General features: G+C 48.7%; 1 protein-coding gene across 1 annotated transcript in view; it reads left to right on the top strand.

The window, feature by feature from the left end:
• Positions 1–455: 455 nt before the first annotated feature.
• Positions 456–17,024, top strand: part of LOC119394643 (ATP-binding cassette subfamily G member 4) — a 37,129-nt gene continuing 20,560 nt past the window's right edge. Inside the window, exons 1-5 of the mRNA XM_049415927.1 lie at positions 456–477; positions 1,342–1,383; positions 4,943–5,128; positions 8,275–8,434; positions 10,321–10,328. Of these exons, the coding sequence (XP_049271884.1) occupies positions 456–477; positions 1,342–1,383; positions 4,943–5,128; positions 8,275–8,434; positions 10,321–10,328 (418 nt within the window). The remainder of the gene's footprint in view (positions 478–1,341; positions 1,384–4,942; positions 5,129–8,274; positions 8,435–10,320; positions 10,329–17,024) is intronic.

The following is a 17,024-nucleotide window of genomic DNA, read 5'->3' as shown; positions in this document are numbered from 1 at the left end:
ATAGCTGCCGACTTCGGCTTTCTCCGAGTATACATAGAATACTACGTCTTGTACGGTACAGGAAATCCAGTGAAAAGGCTTCTGGTCAATACATAAGACCCTCGACTAGGACAATTCTGTCCGTTCGTCGGGTACAGACCCAGATTGATCTAAATATCTATATATTTTTTTCTCTAGCAATAGACAGTGAAATCCCTCACAAACGTGCCATTCTGATTGTAAACACATTGCAAATTTTACAATGTGTTTGATGTTAGGGTGCACGCTTTCGGCACTTACAAGGAAGATCAGATGAATTGCGAGCCATTGATGGCAGTTTTTTTTTTTTACTGTTTTCTGCCCGGTGGGAAGATCATGCCAATGGTTAAGAAAGAAGAAGATGAAAACAGAGATGAAGATGGCAGTGCGCGCGGCGCGCGTGCCGAATTGGCACCACGCCCGGCAAAAGCGCAAAGATGGCAAGCGCTAACACGTCAGGTAAGCCTCTGTGACACCTACTCTTAATCACCGTAGTACCGGCGTAGCTCGCTGCGAGTCATTTAGTAAGGCTTGCTCAGCGATTATTTTGGCGCGTTTCGGATGTACCGGTCAGCGAAAGTGTGTCATGAGATGTCTATGCGTGTTGAACAATTCCTAAAAAAAATTATTGTGGAAGCATCTTGTAGGTACTGATCGCCACAAAACGTACATGCCCCACGCAACGCAGCTCGCATTACTCCAGTTTCGGCAATTTTGTTGTTCTTTTAATGGGTAAAGTAGTTTGTGTTTGCATGTGCCTCGATATTTCTTCGATCTAATAACATAATAAGGCATGGCGCACGCACATTTCAACCAAAAGTTGAATGTATCGCGATTAAGGTGTGCTAGTTGTGTTCATTCACGAGACATTACTGTATTGTAGCCATTTTTAACACGTGCGCATGCGCGGTGCGACGCTATCGTGGCCCAAACTCTGCACGTAAATTCTGGCTCAACTGTTTCTTATTTCCTAAAACATAGTAAAAGATTGCTTACACAAGTGCAATGCAACTCGTGCCAGTGCATTTTTTACTATACTGTTACTGTACCATTACGTTACTGCGAGTTTTATTGTGTTATTTACAAGTCAGCATAGCCGTTAGAATAACTTATCTAGCTGTTACTTATAACTATTCGCAATAGCTTGGGTAATGTTTCTTTTATTCTTGCGTTTTCCTCATAGGTGAATAACAGGGTTCTGTATACCGTGGCATGAGAAGCTTCAAAGCTTGTTGCTCTGTCTCGTACAATGTCAATTTATTTGCCTGCGATAAACCTCTTTTCATAAATGTGTGCAATACTCTTTTTGTTTTTATTCTGCAGAAAAAGGAACACCCCCATCTTCAACGAAAAATGGCCAGCAAGGTGAGTACACTTTTAAGTCTCGACTGATCAAATTTATTTTTGCTCACATTCATAATATTTCTCATAGTTATCAGAAACTGCATATTGCGAGTCAATCATGACTAAGCTTTGCGTTTTAAATATGAACCGAATTCTGAATATTCATCTGCTGTGCAACACTGAGCCAATACACGCCATCGCCCTTAAAATAAAAGGTCAAGGCAACGAAGCTGGCATTTTCGGGCACCGTAGCGGCTACAGCCAGAAAGAGAATGATCATTTGGTGTTAAAATGTTTACCTACATACAGAAGCTGGAGCAAGAAATGTTCTAGTAAATCAATTTTCCGAAGGTCATGTTTGTTAAGCGCAGGTTTCTTTGTTGCTTTTTTTTTTTCAACTGTATAGGGTGCGACCTGACTTGCCATTTGCTTCTTTCTTAATTTTTCAGAGAAAGGAAGTACCGCAAGCCCGACACCAGCATCTACTGGTCATGGCAAGTCCATTCACCTTCTCCAAATTTTCTCATTGTTACCTCGCGGGTTCGATCCCGGCCGCCGCGGTCGCATTTCGATGCAGGCGAATTGCTAGAGGCCTGTTTACCGTGCGATGGCAGCGCACGTTAAAGAACACCAGATGGGTGAGATTTACAAAGCCCTCCACTACGGCGTGCCTCATTAGGGAGTTTTAGCTTGTAACGTATACTTCTTTACGTTACCGTTACCGGATTACGTTTACCGTTTTACCGGAACTCGAGTTTTAGTAAAGTTTTTTAGCTGCCCAAACGTAAACCTTTACGTACGTACGTAAACCTTTACGTTCGCGCAAACCACTGAATGGTGATGATAACTGCATTTAAGCTATATTTAATTTAGATAATATTGAATTACGCCGCGGAAAAATCATAAGAGAGGTTTTTAGCGTGTGCAGTATCCCGGTATAAACGAAAAGGTGTAGCAATACCGGGTTACCGGACGATGGTGTCGCCATCTTGTGACGCTTCGTGCAACCACAATCATGAACACGTTTGTTTTCGCTTAGTGTTCTTGAGGGGGCAAAATGATTAAAAAGACAACTCATTCGTAATTATACCACTGCAAGACATTTACATTGGAAGTAGAACGCCCGATGTTTCTGCAATAACAATTTTGTGCTTGCCTGGTACACCATGGCCCCGCTAGATGGCGCCACCTATCCAGCCTGTCAGCGTCTTTAGGCCTCTCACGTTTGCGGATTCGGTATTCTAGGTCGCTCTAGCCTCGGTAATCCGGCTGAAACAAGGTGATCGTAAGTGGCGCTCGCACTTCGGCTTATTTCGACTCGGCGGCTGGAGTCTCCGCGAAGCGGATATCGCGAGTAGCCACGAACGAAGGTGGATTTGCGAGATAGGGCCGTAAACGTAAAGCCTATCCAGCGAGTAGTTTACGTTCCGTAAACCTTTACGTTCCGTAAAGGTTCGCGCATGCGCAGATTCCATCCGGTATCCGGTAACACGGTAACGTAAAGAAGTATACGTTACAAGCTAAAACTCCCGTGATTTGGGCACGTAAAGCACCAGCCAATAATAATAATAATAATAATAATAATAATAATAATAATAATAATAATAATAATAATAATAATAATAATATAATAATAATAATAATAATTGTTACCGTTACTCACGTGACCTATGAGCATAGGTCGGCAAACTCAGACTCAGATTGAACCGTGAGTTTGAGTCTGAGCGAGTCCGGGTGAGTAGTACTTTGGTGATTGTGAGTCCGAGTGAGTCCGGCTGAGAAAAACATTAGTGAGTTTGAGTCCGAGTAAGTCCGGTTGAGGAAAATTTCGGTCAGTCTGAGTTCGTGTGAGCCCTAAGCGCAAAATATTTTTCTTGAGTGAGTCTGAGCGACCCACTTTTTGCCGCCCTATATGGTTCTATCTACACAACTTCTATCAGCCTTATGTGGGCTCACGTTTATAGTCCCATCGACTCACACATACTTCAAAGCATTGGTGTTCACACGCCAGCTGAATATTTATTGATCAGAGGTGTGAGTTACGGAGGGGGGCAGGAGGCGTGACCTCTCCCCCTCCCCCAGCAAACTCTTTCATAGGAAGTTCTTGGTAAAAATGTGTCGTGCGAGCCACCTCTTTCAATAAAAAAGTCCTTACTGGAGTGCAACCACTGATAACTCATATTTGAAGGTACGAGGTCAAAAGGCGCCAAATAAAGCACCAATTATTCGAGATATTGATCTTAAAGAGCAGTGACACCTTGGTCGTAAAAGCTAATTATACGCTAATGCAGTGGCGTAGGCAGAAGTGCGTTTGGGAGGGGGAGGGGGGGCATGGGCCCGGTGTGCCCCGCCCCCCCGTCTACGCTACTGCGCTTACTCACGAGCCGATTCGCTCAGACTCACTCAGACTCAGAGCCGTGAGTCTGAGTGAGTCCGAGTGAGTAATATATTGGAGAGTTTGAGTCCGAGAGAGGCAGGCTGAGAAAAATTTCAGTGAGTCTGAGCCCGAGTGAGTCCGATTGACGAAAATTTTTGTGAGTCCGAGTGAGCTCTAAGGGCAAAATATATTTCATGAGAGAGCTCCACATTTTTTGCCGACCTATGCATACGAGATTATGTAAGCGTTTCCTAAATATGTTCCTATATCTTTCTCTTTGTTCAGTCATTTCGATTCTAAAGTAATAAGAAATATCGACAAGAGTGCAATAATAACTCTTACAATGGGCTTTTTACCGTCGAACTTTCTTAACATTAGGCTTTCTTTGCACGAGCAAGGAGTCGTAGGTGTTTTCTTTCATAATAATATTCCCTGAAAGAGCAAGTTAAGTATTTCTGGAAATTAGCGCGAGATATTCATATCAGAAAGTAAACAGCAGTGAGTTGAATAATAATTTAGTCAGACACGGTTTACAACTATTCCTTTTTATTATCGACATTTCTTGCCTTGCGCCGAACGACGCAATGAATAGAAATCGAAATATTCCAATTCAGAATATGTAATATTTAGTTGTGAACGGGATGCCCGAAAAACCAGTGAAGGTATTGTCAATCAGTAAGAAATCTCTTTCGAAAACTGTGCGGTTATTATCTTTTTTTTATTCATTTTAAGAACGATTCTTTGCATGAAAGACAGTTGTATTTGTAGATGGGGGTTGGGGGATTCATCCCAACCCCTCTCCGCCAAATTTTTCAAATTTGCATGTGTATATATTATGCGCGTGCACATTCAAACGCGCTAACGAACATATAGTGTAGATGAACCCCCCCCCCCCCCCCCCCCCGCCCCCGTTGGATAAAAAGAACTTCTGGCTACGCCCTTCCTGATAAATATAATATCACTTCACATCACCTAAACCACTTTCATACTTTCTCGTGCGAAAGAAAAATCGCGCGCAGACAGACAGACAATGAACTTTATTAAGATAGTCCTGAGGAGCACCGCAGCCGTTCAGGGCGGCAGCGCCGCGAATCGCGCGCATCAATTAGAAAATTAGGAATAGACGTTGGTAATCAGTAAAGGTGTGCTTGACATTCGCTGGATAGATCGACACAGTGTTGCTCATTTGTTCCCTCCGCCCAGCTGACAAGGGCACGGCTACCACATTCTCGGACTCGGAGCTGCTGCGCAAGGTGCAGTTTCCGGTGTCACAGGGCTCGCGCGAGGCGGCGGCCGTCAAGACTGCGCCCCCTGGAAGCGGCCTCGCTGAGGAACTGCGCACCACCATACGCTGGAATGACATATCCTGCACAGTGCCCATCGTCAGGGGTACGCTTCCTTTGTGTCATATTCTGCCGCCATAAAAATTGCAGAACAGAGAAGACAAGACGCAGCAGCCCTCTTTTAGATGCGAAGTATCTCTTGCTCGGGGTTATGTAACGCGGCGTGGTAGTCCGCACGCGGCGTAGTAGTCCGCACTCACACTACGCATGCGCAACTCTCCTCCTTCCCTCTCTCTAACAGCTGCGCGTTACTCTCTCCACTTCTCTACCAGCACCTGCTTGCGCTTCTTCTGCGTTCTCACTTCTGCTCTCACGGCGCATACGCTACTCTCCTCCTCTAGTCTCCCCTCCTTCAAGTGGTAGAGCGCTGCGCCCGTTCAGTCCAGAGCTTGCCTCGGTTGGCTCCTCTGAAATGCGGGCTCGACATGCCGAAATTCTCTCCTGCGCAGCGCCGCGATGAGGGCCAGCGCATGCGCGTCCCCTCTCCATCTCTCTCCTCTCCTACGCTGCCTCTCCCTCGCGCGCCTGTCGACCGCGCTCCCCGCTCGCCCTGTGAGTATTAACGGCCAGGCTAGAGGGAAGACACGACGCGCGTAGTGTTCCTCTTCGCGTTCCACGACGCGAGGTCGGTAGCATGCCCAGCGAACGCCAACGGAACGCGATCGTGTAAGTGCTCCGGCTTCGCATCGCCTCATGGTCCCCTTTAGCGGGAGATGGTGTAATGTTTTTTTAAGCGAAAAGCATTAGATGCATCATAAAACGCGAAAAGGGACAGTCGGCTGCATCGGCGTCAACACGAGTAACGCAAAAAATTATCATGTGATGACGTCACGCTATGACGTCAACATGACACGAATAGTGCCAACATTTGAGACCATCATGATGATGTCATCGTGACGTCACGTGATTTCATCACATGTCATCGTCACTTGCTTAAAGGTTGGCCAATCCCGGTGGCACTGCAAAACCACGTTGGGTGGGGAAAGCTTTCGGGGGGTGGTGAAGGAGGAACAATACGACAATAGGCTTGACGGAGATGAAAGAGAAGATGGCTTTCGCCTTCGAGTCGTCTTAAAGAAATCTAGAGCACTGTGTGACCTTTTTTCTTGTTACTGGCCTTGTGTTTCTACACAATGTATTTCGTCTTCCCGTATACATTTTATGTATAGGTTATAATGTTTACACTGCTGCTAATATCTGCGTTATCTATCAGTCAGTGTCCCATTCTAGTTTAATTTTTCGCTTTCGTGTGTATATATTTATACTGCATAGTTTAGGACCCACGTAATAAAATTTAATTGGTTGATTTTTTGTTTATTCATTTTTTCATAATACCTCAAAGGTCCCACATGGGACATTACATGAGGGGTGGGCGAACGAAAAAACTGGCGGGTCAGGTTAGATTTCATGACTTGAAAGATGGTCTTCAAAGGCAGCTTCGAATTGAGCAATGTCGGTCATGAGGGCGATATCTAATGGAAGGGCATTCCATTCTCCGGCAGTATGCAGGAAGTATGAACGTTGATAGGAGGTCGTATGTGCACGTTGTAGATACACAGCACTTGGGTGCGAGTGGCGAGAGGAACGATGTGCAGGAAGGATGATTTGGTTTCCTGGAGGCAGCGAATGAAAAAAACCTAAAAAATAATATTAGACGAGCAGTCTTGCGGCGAGAAGAAAGTGAGGGGAGGCAGAGCTGGGATTTTAGGGCGGAAACACTTGACCTGTAGGAATAATCGGAAAGAATGAACCTGGCAGCGCGGTTCTGGACCGATTAAAGGCAATTGGTTATATTAACTTGGTGATTGTCATAAATAGCATATGCATATTCTAGTTTGTATCGGATCAACGTTTTATATGCAAGTAGTTTGACTGCAGGGGATGCTGATGATAGGTTACGGCGTAGATAACCTAATAGGCGATTGCAGGAATTAGTTAGTTGGAGAATATGATGGGCCCAGGACAGATCACTAGATATATGTACTCCTAGGTATTTAAATGTCTCGCATTGGGTTAATGGGGTATTGTTGAGAGAATAAGAAGGTGCTACATAGTTACGACGGCAATGAAAGGACACGTGGGAGCACTTACTGAAGTTGAGGGACATGTACCATTGGTTGCACCACGCCTGGATTTCAAGGAGGTCATCCTGGAGAGAGGAGGAGTCTATGGAATTTGTTATTGGACGATACAGAACACAGTCACCCGCAAAAAGGCGTATATTTGATGATACATTAACTGGAAGGTCATTAATATATATGAGAAAGAGTAGCGGTCCAAGTACGGAGCCTTGCGGCACACCAGATAAAACAGGGGATAGAGACGAGGAAAATGACATGGTAGAAACAAATTGCAGGCGATCGGTCAAGAATTCACGTATCCAATTAACTGTGTCGGGGTGTAGGTTTAGGTGCGAAACTTTATGCATGAGAAGAATGTGCGATACTTTATGGAAGGCTTTTTCGAAATCCAAGAAGAGAGCGTCAGTGGCGATGTTGAGATCCAGGTTAGAATGTACATCATGCAGGAATAAGACGAGCTGGGTATTGGAAGAGTGAGCTTTGCGAAACCCGCGCGAAACCTTTATGTCAATAAACAGCTTGAACTCGGACCACGGGGAAGTTTTGTTTCTTCGTTTTCCTGCAAACACTGGAGTGCATTTTCGCAGCCTGGCCTCACATTATGTAAATTGAATTTTCATTAATATTTTCCTTACAGGTATTCATAACTGCACATTTGAACGTAATACTGGCTGCCACGTATACATCAAGACAATGTTAAAAAATATCCAAAACACGTATTGTCAACTTCCTGCAGTGACGTGACGAAGATTTGCATAACTTTAGTAGTTGTCTTCTGCCATGCGACTGTTTTTCTTCATTCCAGTGGTACCTCAGTGGTTAGCTTGCCACAATAATGGAACACAGCAACTTTACTTGGTTTGGAAACTGAGGAAACTTATCTGTGCCTTCTTGCACGTGCATTTGACACGTGTTGTTTCAGACGCAAATATGTTTATTCCCCTCACTGATTTTGAGGATACCAGATTTTGTGGGGATTCCATGCAATGGAGTATCTATTAGTCATTACCAGGTCTTAGTCGATGACGTGTGCACAGAGGTGTTTCTAACACACGCAAGAAAGAGCGGGGCCGTTGTTCACACTATTTGTTCCATATACTCGTCCGCACAGGCATTTTCGAGAAGACAGTGGACTCGATGAGCAAGCCTGTGCGGAGGAGGACGGCTGTGCGCTGCATGAGCGGCTGCGCAGGGCCAGGCGACCTGGTTGCTATCCTGGGTCCACCCAACAGCGGGAAGTCCACGCTGCTCAACGTACTGTCCGGATATTGGTAATGTGGCGCGCACAAAACTACGATAGCACTATTTCTCATCAGTAACTTCGAAACCACAATGCATTTGATTATCACAGCACATAGGCCATTACTCCCACAGCTTATACCCGCTCTACCTCTAGCGTTTAACTCGCAGCAGTTGCATGGCAAAAGTAATCACGCAAATTAGTTTTCCAATAACGGATTGCTTTCTCATAACCGCCGACGACTTCATATATTAGTCTGCATGACGCTTTTCTAAAGCGCGTGGCTCTGGACGCTAGCGTTGGCCGCAGCTGCTACCTCGCGTTAGCTGCAAGCTTCCCTTCATACCTGAATCATAGCACAAGGACCCAGCATGCGGTATGACTGTACTTTGTATCATTAAGGTGTTGGTCTTTGCATATTAAAAAAAAAACGGCGGCTGTAGCGGCCGAATCGTCCCTCTAGACAAGTGTGATTCAGTCTGTACAATTCATCAACACTTAATAATTGTCTCTTAAGCATGGATTACAACTTTTTTATGGAACGTTTATAGTATTACAAAGATCACCTCAGTTCCCCTGTTGGATTTTCTGGGAGAATCTCAAGAAGCCACGAAATGTTGTTGCATCATTCGTTTGGCCAACACTAACTTAACCACGCACCGTCGGTAATAGTTTATCCTTCAGAAATCTATAAAGAAGGAAGGCTCGCTTGGCGTGCTCCTGGCATGTACGGATATCAATTTGGTCTGACGCCATTGAAGTCGACGCAACCGCACAGGCCAGAGTGAGGGTACCACCCCCAGCTACTGGCTTTCACGAAACCTCGGTTTCGGGTTCATTATCTGAAAGTACCGCGCTAGGCGTGCTCGAAGAGTCCGGTGAAGCAGTATTTCAGCAGCCACAGCTTCGCCTCTTTCTTTTCCTTCTTCTCTTTGCTCGGCGATCATTCTTGCGTGAAGCCACTCCGGCGACCGCTAATCTTCTTCGAGTACATGTCACTCGCATTAATCACTGTCGTCCCCAGCGCGGGGTGATGGATTTCACGGAGCTCCGTTTTCGCTTCCCGCTCCGTGCTATTTGGTGCATTATTGAATATCGCCTTATCGCAGCAACACTGTACGTGAGTCGTTTTGGTCTTTTCAAACTTAGTTCTCTACTGTACCTTGATTTCATGACGGAGCGGTTCGTCGCGGTGAGCACTCTTAACTAACGAGAGAAGAGTACGTAGGGGCTCGACGTTGTGGGCCGCGCGTATAGGAGGAAACGTCTTCGTGCTTTCTAAAGCTTAGCGAGATTAGCGTTGCCGCTTTATCGCATTTTCTTGCTAGATAAGCCGGCTATGCTTAGATGTCCCCACTTCAAGCATAACCTTTGTTCCCTCTCCTCTCGTGACCAGTTCGCACTAGTGATCAGCAGCACCGTGAACATAAGTTCAAGCAGCGTTAAAGGCTGTTTCAGCATAGGTTCATGGTGCTACTTATATTTAATATCTTAGTTTTCTTCGTGGATCTCGACGAGCTGAAGTTAAGTGTACGTTTTAATGTAATTATCTGCGTTTTTTTTTTCGTGAGTTTCGAGGAGCTCTAGTTAGGTGTACGTTGGCATTAGTTTATTTAGAAGACGCGTATATTTGAAAAATCGCACCTGGTTCACTTTTCTTATCCACACAGCCTTCGTTTTTTTCTTTACGTTTATTTTTGGGACATAGATAATGTATTCGACATCGCAATCTTCCGCCGACACAACGAGGAGGCATTGATAAGGACAACTTGCTTCGCACGCTCTCCTTGTGGTGAACTTCTTTGCATTCGGTGCGAATCGCGAAAATCCACATTAAGTCAGGTTTTAATTATTGTAAACTTTTCAGTGAGGTGTTTTAGACTGCGCTAAAATTAAATCTTTTTTTTTTCCTTGTAGGTTTGAACGTCAGCAGGCCTCAGCTCTAGGTGTTAGCCACAACATCAGCATTTGAACTTCGTTTCGTCTCTCCCCCTCTTTTTATCTTTCTCTACGAGCACGCGGTGAACATTTCTCACAAGGGCGCCGTGAAGCTAATTACCTTTAAACTGTGGTCGGTACCCTCACTCTGAGTGCTCCGCTTCTCTCCCCGTCTCTGCATGTTCAACCAGTGAGCTCAGCACCAAAGTGCACTAAGCATTAGAAAAGCGTCCTAGGCTAGGCGACGCTCCGCTGATGGCGCTTCCACTTTCGCACTGCGCGCGGCTGTACGTCACACACAGAGCACTGCGGCCGCTTTTGGGGTGCAAGAAATGGTGTTCCCATTGTGTTCTCTAGTTGCGCCTGTTTTCTGAAACTCCTGGCGTGACTGCAGGGACTAAACATTAGTAAGGGACGGAAAGTCAATATGAGCTCTGATGTAGGCTTTGCCTAGCCCCGCCACGGTGGTCTAGTGGTTATGGCGCTCGACTGCTGACCCGAAGGTCGCGGGATCGAATCCCGGCCGCGGCGGCTGCATTTTCGATGGAGGCGAAAATGTTTGAGGCCCGTGTACTTAGATTTAGGTGCACGTTAAAGAACCCCAGGTGGTCGAAATTTCCGGAGCCCTCCACTACGGCGTCTCTCATAATCATCATATCATGGTTTTGGGACGTTAAACCCCAGAAAAAAAAAAAAAGTAGGCTTTGCCTAATGAGGCGTCACAAATATGGCATAAGAGGCAGTAAATTTACTTTCAGATGTAACATACTTTTGAATGTATAAACCATCTGCCTTTCGCTGAGGTGTGGCACTGAAATATATACTCGTATGTAGGCATGGCGGCGAATGTCGTCAAAAGGAGATCCTCGTTGGCAATAGCAACGACAGCATGGTTCGTGGCCCGAAACTTTCGACCGCTAGACTCTGCCTATATCAGGACTATATATATATATATATATATATTGTTAAGACGTTTATTGACGGCGAGATTGACGGCGACGATGCACAACGACAGAGCGCAGACTCGCAGACTCTCACGAGCACGAGCACGAGGGGCGCGCTCTCCGAGGATAGGCGAAGAGGGTGACCCACTAGGAGGCGCTTGAGAGGACGACCCATTAGAGCGTTCCAATGCTTCTCTACAATTACCCCGGGTACGAAAAGGGAGCCGCCTGGCGACCTAACAGCTGGTCACTATGAGCGGGTCATGGTAGGGCTTGAGGCGCTCCACGTTGACAATGTCGCGCCCTCGACGGCGCATGTCGGAAGATGGTTCAATAGGTTCAATCAGGTAGTTGACCGGCGTAGGTGACGAAAGGCAGAATCGAATCCCAATTTGTGTGATCGGCGGCGACGTACATCGATAGCATGTCGCCGAGCGTGCGGTTAAAGCGTTAGGTGAGGCCATTCGTCTGCGGGTGGTAAGCAGTAGTTTTGCGGTGAACAACGTTGCACTCTTTGAGGATGGCTTCGACGACTTCCGACAGGAAGACACGGCCTCGATCGCTGATCAGCTCCTGGGGTGGACCGTGGCGCAGCATGAACCGGTGGAGCAGGAAGGAGGCTACATCGCGCGCTGTAGCCGCGGGGAGGGCGGCAGTTTCGGCGTATCGCGTAAGGTGGTCTACAGCGACGATGGCCCAGCGGTTACCAGCCGACGTCAGAGGAAGTGGCCCATACAAATCGATGCCAACGCGCCCAAACGGCCGGTCAGGGCAAGGTAAAGGCTGTAGACCTGCAGGCGACTGGTGCGTTGAAGCTTTTCGGCGCGGGCAATCGATGCAGGAGTGAACGAACTTCTGCACGTAGCGGTACATCCCTCGCCAAAAGTACCGTTGGCGAATGCGGTGGTATGTTTTCGATACCCCAGAGTGCGCACACTGCGGATCAGCGTGGAACGATTCGCATATGTCAGAACGGAGACTGCGGGGTATTACTAGTAGCCACTGGCGGCCGTCGGCGTTATAATTGCGTCGGTGAAGGAGGTCGTCGCGAATGGCGAAATGGTGGGCTTGACGACGCAACGCGCGAGTGGATGGTGTTGCCGATTGATCAGTGAGCAAGTCTATCAGTGAAGCGATCCACTGATCCTTGCGCTGTTCGGTAGCGATGGTGTGAATGTCGATGGAAGAAACGGCATTGTGAGGCATTGAGCTGTGGGTATTGTCGTCAGGCAAGGGGGAGCGCGAGAGTGCGTCGGCGTCAGCATGCTGGCGTCCGTTGCGGTACAGCACGCGGATGTCGTAGTCCTGTAGGCGAAGTGCCCATCGGGCGAGGCGGCCTGATGGATCCTTCAAGGATGACAGCCAGCATAGTGCATGGTGGTCGGTGATGACATCAAATGGGCGACCATACAAATAAGGTCGGAACTTCGTAAGGGCCCAGATAATCGCCAGGCATTCCTTTTCGGTGACGGTGTAATTAGTCTCGGCTTTGGTAAGCGTACGACTTGCATATGCCACGACATATTCAGGGAATCCTGGCTTGCGCTGCGCAAGGACAGCGCCAAGGCCAACACCGCTGGCGTCCGTGTGTACCTCTGTAGGGGCCGTAGGGTCGTAGTGGCGTAGTATGGGAGGCGACGTCAACAAACGACGGAGCTTCGCGAAAGCTTCGTCGCACTCTGACGACCACGAATTGAGCGGCCCATTACTTCCGAGGAGCTTCGTCAGCGGCGATATGATAGTCGCGAAGTTTCGAATGAAGCGCCGAAAGTAGGAACACAGTCCTACGAAACTGCGCAGTTCCTTGACGGACGTAGGTTTGGGGAACTCGGTCACGGCCCGAAGCTTGGCTGGATCGGGGAGAATACCGTCCTTGGACACGACGTAACCGAGTATTGTCAGCTGCCGTGCTGCAAATCGGCACTTCTTTAGATTCAGTTGCAGACCGGCCTCGCTCAAACGCGTCAAAACATGCCGCAGGCGTTGAAGATGCGTGGAGAAGTCCGGAGCGAAAACAACGACGTCGTCGAGGTAGCATAAGCATGTGTGCCATTTGAGGTTGCGCAGAACGGTATCCATCATGCGCTCAAAGGTGGCGGGCGCATTACACAGCCCAAACGGCATGACGTTGAATTCGTACAAGCCGTCGGGCGTGACAAAGGCGGTCTTCGGTCGAGCGTCATCAGCCATGGGTACTTGCCAGTACCCTGAGCGCAAATCGAGAGATGAAAAGAATTCTGCGCCTTGCAGGCTGTCAATTGCGTCGTCTATTCGCGGTAGTGGATACACGTCCTTGCGAGTGATCTTGTTAAGTCGTCGGTAGTCCACACAGAACCGCACAGAACCGTCCTTCTTCGCCACAAGAACGACAGGAGACGCCCAGGGGCTGTTAGAAGGTCGAATAACATCGCGGCGAAGCATCTCGTCGACTTGCTCGTTGATTACACGGCGTTCTGTGGGAGATACGCGATATGGACGTTGCCGCAGTGGCGGCTGGGTGCCAGTGTCGATGCGATGCGTAACGGCGGACGTGCGGCCGAGAGAAGTTTGAGCGACATCGAAAGAAGAGCGAAATTCTTCCAACAGGCCCAGAAGCTGGGAACGCTGGACTGGCGTAAGGTTGTCAGCAATGGAGGAACCAAATACATCAGCGGGTGATGAACCAGACGTGGAAACAGCACCGAGCGTACTGGAACTGTGGCAGTGCATTTCATCTGGTTCGTCCATAACTTGTGCGTCTTCGAGGGGTTCCACGCTACCGAGACATTCCCCTTGCACCAACGTGACACTGTACGGGAATGGATTGATAACAAAAATAGAGGTGCTGCCCTGAGTGACTTGCACGGTCGCGAAAGGCACCAGCAAGCCTTTCCTCGTGCAAACACGGTCAGATGGCGAGAGGAGTGCAACGGTGTCGGAAAGACTTGCGCAGTAGACTGACACCGCCGTTGACGAGTTTGCAGGCACCTTGGTGTCGTCTTTGACATGTACCTTGCCCGCAGCCGATGGATTGTCTGCCGGCGTCCAATCAGGGAACGGTGAGAGCTCTATTTCGGCTGGTGCGCAATGAATGACGGCGTCGTGGAGGGAGAGAAAATCCCATCCTAGGATGACGTCGTGAGAGCAGGCTGGAATTATGATCAATTCGACGGCGTACAGAGCATCCTGAATAATGACGCGGGCGGTGCACACCGCTGTAGGGTGAATACTTTGGGCGCTGGCTGTACGGAGGGAGAGACCGGAAAGTGGCGTCGTCACTTTTCGCAGTAATCGGCTAAGTTTGGCGTCCATGACGGATACGGCGGCTCCAGTGTCGATAAGGGCAGATGCGCGAACACCGTCCACAAACACGTCTATCACGTTCGATGGGCTTGGCTGAGGGCTTTCGCAGTTCGATAGCCTCGCAGCCCTTGCCTCGTGGACTGCGACGACTAGTTTTCCTGGTCACGTGAGACCGGACGTGGCCGCATGGGCGACAGTGAGCGACGTCGTGGAGACGGTGACCGGCGGGTAGATGTTGCGGCGCGGGACGTCGGTGACATAGGCGGCGCTTGGTCATAATAAGGTCGGCTTGATTGGCTGGGGAGGGCTGATGCGACCCGAGGCGGCTCCATGCGATTGCAGTAGCGTGCGACGTGACCGGCGCAACCGCACGCGAAACAGATGGGGCGGTTGTCGGAAGTGCGCCAGCGGTTCGCGGGTCCCATCCATGTCGCAGAACGGGACGGACGAGGCGGCTGCTGATATGAGGGCATTGTGGGCAGGAGTCGGGGCCTGGGGACGACGTCGCCGTACGTAGGTGGCACAGCCGCGTCGAAGGCCTGGGGTCCGACGACGGCTTCGGCGTAAGTTCGCGGTGCAGCCACAGGAATCACTGGGGGCGGCCTGGCTACAGCTTGCGCGTAGCTTAGTGGCGCATGCACTGGAGGCGGTTGGTGGTATTCAGGAATGACCTCTGCGATTTCCTGCTGAATCGCTCGGCGGAGAGGAGGCAGGAGGGTAGTGGGCGGCTGGTCAACACGCTGCGGTGGAGCGAAAGCCAGTAGAGAGATCTGGCGGGCAATTTCCTCACGCACGAACGACTTGATTTCGGCGAGCAAGGTGGAGTGGTCGGAAATGGCCGACAAGCCCGCGAGATCAGCATCGCGTGATGGCGGTCGACGGGTCATCAAGCGCTGCCGGCGCAGCTCCTCGTAACTTTGGCACAGCGTGATGACCTCTGCCACTGTGCGAGGGTTTTTGGCCAGCAGCATGGTGAAGGCATCGTCGTCGATGCCTTTCATAACATTCCTGATTCTCTCAGATTCCGGCATGCTCGCGTCGGCTTTTTTGCACAAGTCAAGGATGTCTTCAATGTAGCTCGTGAACGATTCACCGGCCTGCTGTGCCCGTTCACGCAACCGCTGTTCGGCTTGCAGCTTACGGACGGCAGGGCGGCCAAACACGTCGACGATGGCGGTCTTGAAATCGGACCACGTCGGGAAATCGGATGCATGGTTGTTGTACCACATGCCTGCCACACCCGCGAGGTAGAAAACCAAGTTGCTCAGCTTGCCTGCTTCGTCCCATTTATTTGGGACACTCACCCGTTCGTAAATCGTGAGCCAGTCCTCCACGTCGGTGCCATCCGCGCCGGTGAAGACAGGAGGGTCACGGATGCGGGGGACACCGGGACAAGCGGTCGGAGCAGGAGGCGGCGTTTGCTGAGCGGCGTCTTGCGGCATGGTAGATGGCACGGTACGGGATCGAAGCTCCAGGGTCATCGAATGGAGACCGAAGTTGTGGTGACGGTACAGCACTCTCCACCACTTTGTTAAGACGTTTATTGACGGCGAGATTGACGGCGACGATGCACAACGACAGAGCGCAGACTCGCAGACTCTCACGAGCACGAGCACGAGGGGCGCGCTCTCCGAGGATAGGCGAAGAGGGTGACCCACTAGGAGGCGCTTGAGAGGACGACCCATTAGAGCGTTCCAATGCTTCTCTACAATATATATATATATATATATATATATATATATATATATATATATATATATATATATATATATATATATATATATATATATATATATATATATATATATATATATATATAGAAGGTGCTGATCGAGCCATGGGAGCATAAAGCAGAAGAGCACAGTGATCAGACATAGACGCCAACTACCATCATGACTGCATAAATAAAATAGCACAAATGCTCACATTACAATTGGAACATTGGCCCGCGCTGGTGTAACGTCAAAGGTTTGAATTGAAGGCCATTATTGGGCGAGGTTAGCGGGCAGGTCCCGTAGAACACATACTATACACCCTTGCTATTTCGCCTATCGAGAGATGCGTCACGCTATACGTCTTCTCTACTTCACGCGTCGAACTCCTTAGTGTGAGTGAGTGTGTCATAGTTGAAAACTAGCCAGTATGGGTTTTCAGGTATAACCCTATATATATTCTCCTCCAAGGACAAAACAAACAAAGGAATTTGAAGTGCTGCAACCGCGAAAGGCAATATCGTTGATTTATGGAGTGTCTACCCAAGGAAATATTGTACTATATTGAACTATAACTTGAACAGAACCAGTACGAGTTAAACGAGAGGGAGCCCACAAAAGCAGACAGTATTAATTTTCATGGTGCTCTTTTCAATTCTGTGTTATTGTAGTGTCATTGTATGTCATCTCACGCCAACTTAGTGGCTCACTGATTAAACGTAGTCTAGCAGATCCTCCGACACAC

Source organism: Rhipicephalus sanguineus, chromosome 5 (genome assembly GCF_013339695.2).
Source record: "Rhipicephalus sanguineus isolate Rsan-2018 chromosome 5, BIME_Rsan_1.4, whole genome shotgun sequence".
Lineage (NCBI taxonomy): Eukaryota > Metazoa > Arthropoda > Arachnida > Ixodida > Ixodidae > Rhipicephalus > Rhipicephalus sanguineus.
Note: the sequence above shows the minus strand (reverse complement) of the source record. Positions and strands in the feature narration are given on the sequence as shown.